Genomic DNA, 3738 nt, shown 5'->3' with positions numbered 1-3738 from the left:
GTTTCGAGAATTTCTCTAGCGCACTCTTTCTTCAAGTAAAAAATAAGGAAAGAAAAAAACACCAAAAACTGGGCTAAAATGTAAAAAATGTTGCATTTTCGTGGGAAAAAATATTTTTACAGCTCCTACAAGTGTTGTTTGATTATTGAACCTAAAACATAAACCAATTCTAGGGCATTTGAACATATTTTTCCCCTTTACCCGTTCATGCGGTATCGTATAACTTCAAAAGTGCGCGGAGTTCAACAGCCACCATCGCTCGTCCCTAAAAGCACGCACGGCGCGGCGCCTCTAGACAAACCAAGTATCGTCGCGTGACTCTGGTGAAACCACGTAAACGCTTTTTTTTGACGATTTTTTACGAACTATACTGTCAGGAATGCGGAGCAAGCGAACAGGGAACGATGTGTACTGGTCAAGGGTCATTGAGGACTGGGGCGAGAGGGCTGGGCCGTTGCCAACGGCAATACAACAGGAGGGCGCATGCGCGGGGAATGACAGAGTAGTACCAATATGGGCAGAGTGAACTTCCCTACAATACTTCAATAGTACGAAAATTTCTCAATCGGAATTGGTTTCAAATATCACCCCGAAATGGAGATATATCTCCACGTATACGTGGTTTCACAAGAGTCGCGCAACGATACTGATGGTTTCACGAGCGTCCACCTGGTACATCGAAAATTCGCCGAAGTCTTCACCATTGACCGACGACACTTTCTCGGCCACTTCAACGACGCCAATTTGACACTCGACCGACCATTTCTGAGTCCCTCTTCGACACAGTTGTCAATACTTCTAAAGTTGTTCTAGGAAGCGGGCTCCGGCAGGTTGGTAGCTTTATCTGCCACTCATCGGTCGCACATGAGTGCGCCCCATCTGAGTGTATATCTATGTCGGTCGGAGGCTCAGGACCCAGACGCCTCGCAGTTGGTAGCCGTGAAGTGTTTGCACCATGAGCCCGACGACGGCCACCCTGGCCCTGGTGGCCATCCTGGCCCTCCTCGCCCCCGGCCGGGCGCGCAACTTTGCCGCCCCCGCCGACGACAACGTCCCCGAGATGGTCACCGAGACCGACCCCAAGTACAAGATCCCCAAGAGCTTCCTCCTCGGTGCGGGCACGGGCGCGTACCAGTCGGAGGGCGCCTGGAACAAGGATGGTGAGTGCCAGGATCGGACGGCACACACGATGAATACTTTTCTGCAGTATCATTCATGAATAATATACTTTACTTAAGCGCATTTATCGCGTATTGGCTTGAGATTTTCTCTGGCCTCGAGGTAAGAAACGCTACAACCTTCCACCCTGTTCTTATCGGCAGGTAAGGGTGTGAGCGTGTTCGACTACCTGTTCCACAAGGAGAATTACCCCACCAACATGACGGGCGACATCGCCTGCAACTCGTACGAGCGCTACGAGGAGGACATCAAACTCGCCGCCCAGATGAACGTGAGCGAGGATTGTGACAGTTCCGTAACGTCAACGTCGTTGCGATATAGTGTCGACGGTAACTGACGAACCCTATATTTTCGGTTTTAGCTCGACGTCTTCCGCTTTTCCATTGCTTGGACAAGGATTTTCCCCAACGGCGACATTGCTGAAAAAAATGACAAAGGTGTTCAACACTATCACAACGTGATCAAGACAATTAAAGCAAACGGCATGATACCAATGGTAAGTCCCCGAGGCATCGCCTTAGATGATTCCCTTTTTCAGAAATTGTAAGTGAACCGGTTTTCCAGGTCACCATCTACCACTTCGACCACCCACAAGCTCTGGAGACGAAGTTCGGGGGCTGGCTAAGCGAGCAAATGATACAAGCCTACGTGGACTTCGCGGACTTTATTTTCTCTGAATACGGCAGCGAGGTATGAACGACACAACAAGCACTGTGAAAAATTGTCGTACCGGGTACAGAAAACTTTTCCATGCATATGTAGGATGTCGTACAATTGCAATTCGAAATTGTAAATATTACTTTACAAGAACTGCGTATCGACTTGGAATCGAAGGATGAGCAAGAGTGGGAGGTTGTACCTGATCGGCACATTTTGTAAATGGTAAATCGCAAAATGTATCGTGCATGTACGGTACGAACACATTTTTCACAGTGAGAGTATACAGCAGCATTTTTGTTGTTGCGTCACGACCAACAATCATTGCCCTCCCCTGCTTTTCGCAGATCAAGCACTGGGTGACGCTGAACGAGCCCAACACGCACTGCCTTTTGGTGTACAACGGCCTGTTCCCGCCGGGCAGCGCGAGCTCGAACTACGCCGCGGCCGACATGTACACGTGCATCCACCACGAGATCCTGGCGCACGCGACGGCCTACCGCCTGTACGAGCGGAAGTACAAGGAGCAGCAGGGCGGCGTCGTGGGCTTCGGGGCTTGCACCTTCTTCAGCCGGCCCAACAGCACCGAGTGGGACGACATCCTCGCCTCGGACCGCTCCAACATGTTCGACGTCGGCCTGCTGCTGCACCCGCTCGTCTTCGGCGACTACCCGGCCGTGGTCAAGGAGACCCTCAAGCTCGCTCACGGGGACGAGCCCTACCTGTCCGAGTTCACCGACGAGCAGAAGGAGATGCTGCGAGGTGAGGACGGCGATGACAGAGGCGTCGCGGCCAATCCATGCCGCCGCCGAAACCACCAAGTACCGGGTGCAACTGTTGAATACGCAGCAGTGTTGTGGAATTGCATATCTCAATATGGCCGGAGGGACCATGGCCCCTTACGGGTGAGAGGAGTAGGCAAACCCGCAACACTGCTGCGTATTCACAGTTACACCCGGTACTTTGTGCCGCTTTGTGCTACTCAAATCAACGCAAATTCGGATGACGATCTTTGAACCACTTCACTAGAAAACGCAAGTGTGTGAATGTCGCACACTGTGGATAGATGAACGCCCATTCGTACTCGTAAGAGGCTGTAACTGTGTGAATTTGTACGATTGTGTACGATTAACGTTCACACCTACAAGTGTGTGACATTCCGAGACTTGGGTTTCCGGTGTATCCCTTAATTGTTTCACTGTATGCATACAGCACCCTATGAGTGCGCCCGCCGTGCCACTGGACTGACGTTGTGTACGTCGCCTTTCCTGTCCTCGTAGGTGCCATCGACTTCGCGGCGATCAACGCCTACCACGGCTCGAAGGTCGCGGACCGCAGGAAGGGTGGACCCAACCAAGGCGCCGGAGGCCCGCCGGGGATCGTACGCCTATGGAACGACGCCAACGTCACCAGCGTGTTGGATGCCGGCGTCAGCAACGTCTTTGAAGAGGTGATCACTCGAGTGCCCCCAATGTCGCACTTTTGTATGCAAGTGCGTGAATCTCACACACTTGTAGGTGTAGGTGTGTGAACGCCATCCGTGCACATGGCACAGAGTGTGTGAATTTGAATGAGAATTCACACACCTACAAGTGTGTGACATTCATGCACTTTAATTTCCAGTAGCCCATATAGTAGTATCCCGTCCATCGCGACTATTTCACAATCGGTCCTGCGCAGATCACCGGATGGATTCTGCGCGACGTGTCCCTGTGGATCAGAGACAACTTCGGCCCTAAGCTGGGCATCTTCTTCACGGAGAACGGCATGGGCCTCTACAGCAGCTCGACGGACGACTGGGAGACGCGAGCCGTGTACCACAGCGTGAGAACTGGCGTGCCCTGTGGCATCATTCGTCTCTCTCTCTCTCTCTCTCTCTCTCTCTCTCTCTCTCTCTCTCTC

At 52.1% G+C, this 3738-nt stretch overlaps 1 protein-coding gene across 1 annotated transcript; it reads left to right on the top strand.

Moving 5' to 3' along the window:
* Positions 1 to 902: 902 nt before the first annotated feature.
* LOC113202281 (uncharacterized) lies at positions 903 to 3660 on the top strand (the record flags this gene model as incomplete). The annotated part of the gene is given in 7 exon segments (XM_052276111.1): positions 903 to 1160; positions 1323 to 1450; positions 1541 to 1675; positions 1744 to 1869; positions 2184 to 2598; positions 3117 to 3286; positions 3517 to 3660. Coding segments are annotated over 7 exon segments (1323 nt in total), but the record flags the coding sequence as incomplete, so codon positions are not given.
* Between the last annotated feature and the right edge of the window lie 78 nt (positions 3661 to 3738).

This window comes from Frankliniella occidentalis, unplaced genomic scaffold, assembly GCF_000697945.3.
Source record: "Frankliniella occidentalis isolate FOCC.00 unplaced genomic scaffold, Focc_3.1 Scaffold1714, whole genome shotgun sequence".
Classification (NCBI taxonomy): Eukaryota; Metazoa; Arthropoda; class Insecta; order Thysanoptera; family Thripidae; genus Frankliniella; species Frankliniella occidentalis.
The sequence above is the reverse complement of the archived record's forward strand: the minus strand, read 5'-3'. Positions and strand labels throughout refer to the sequence as shown.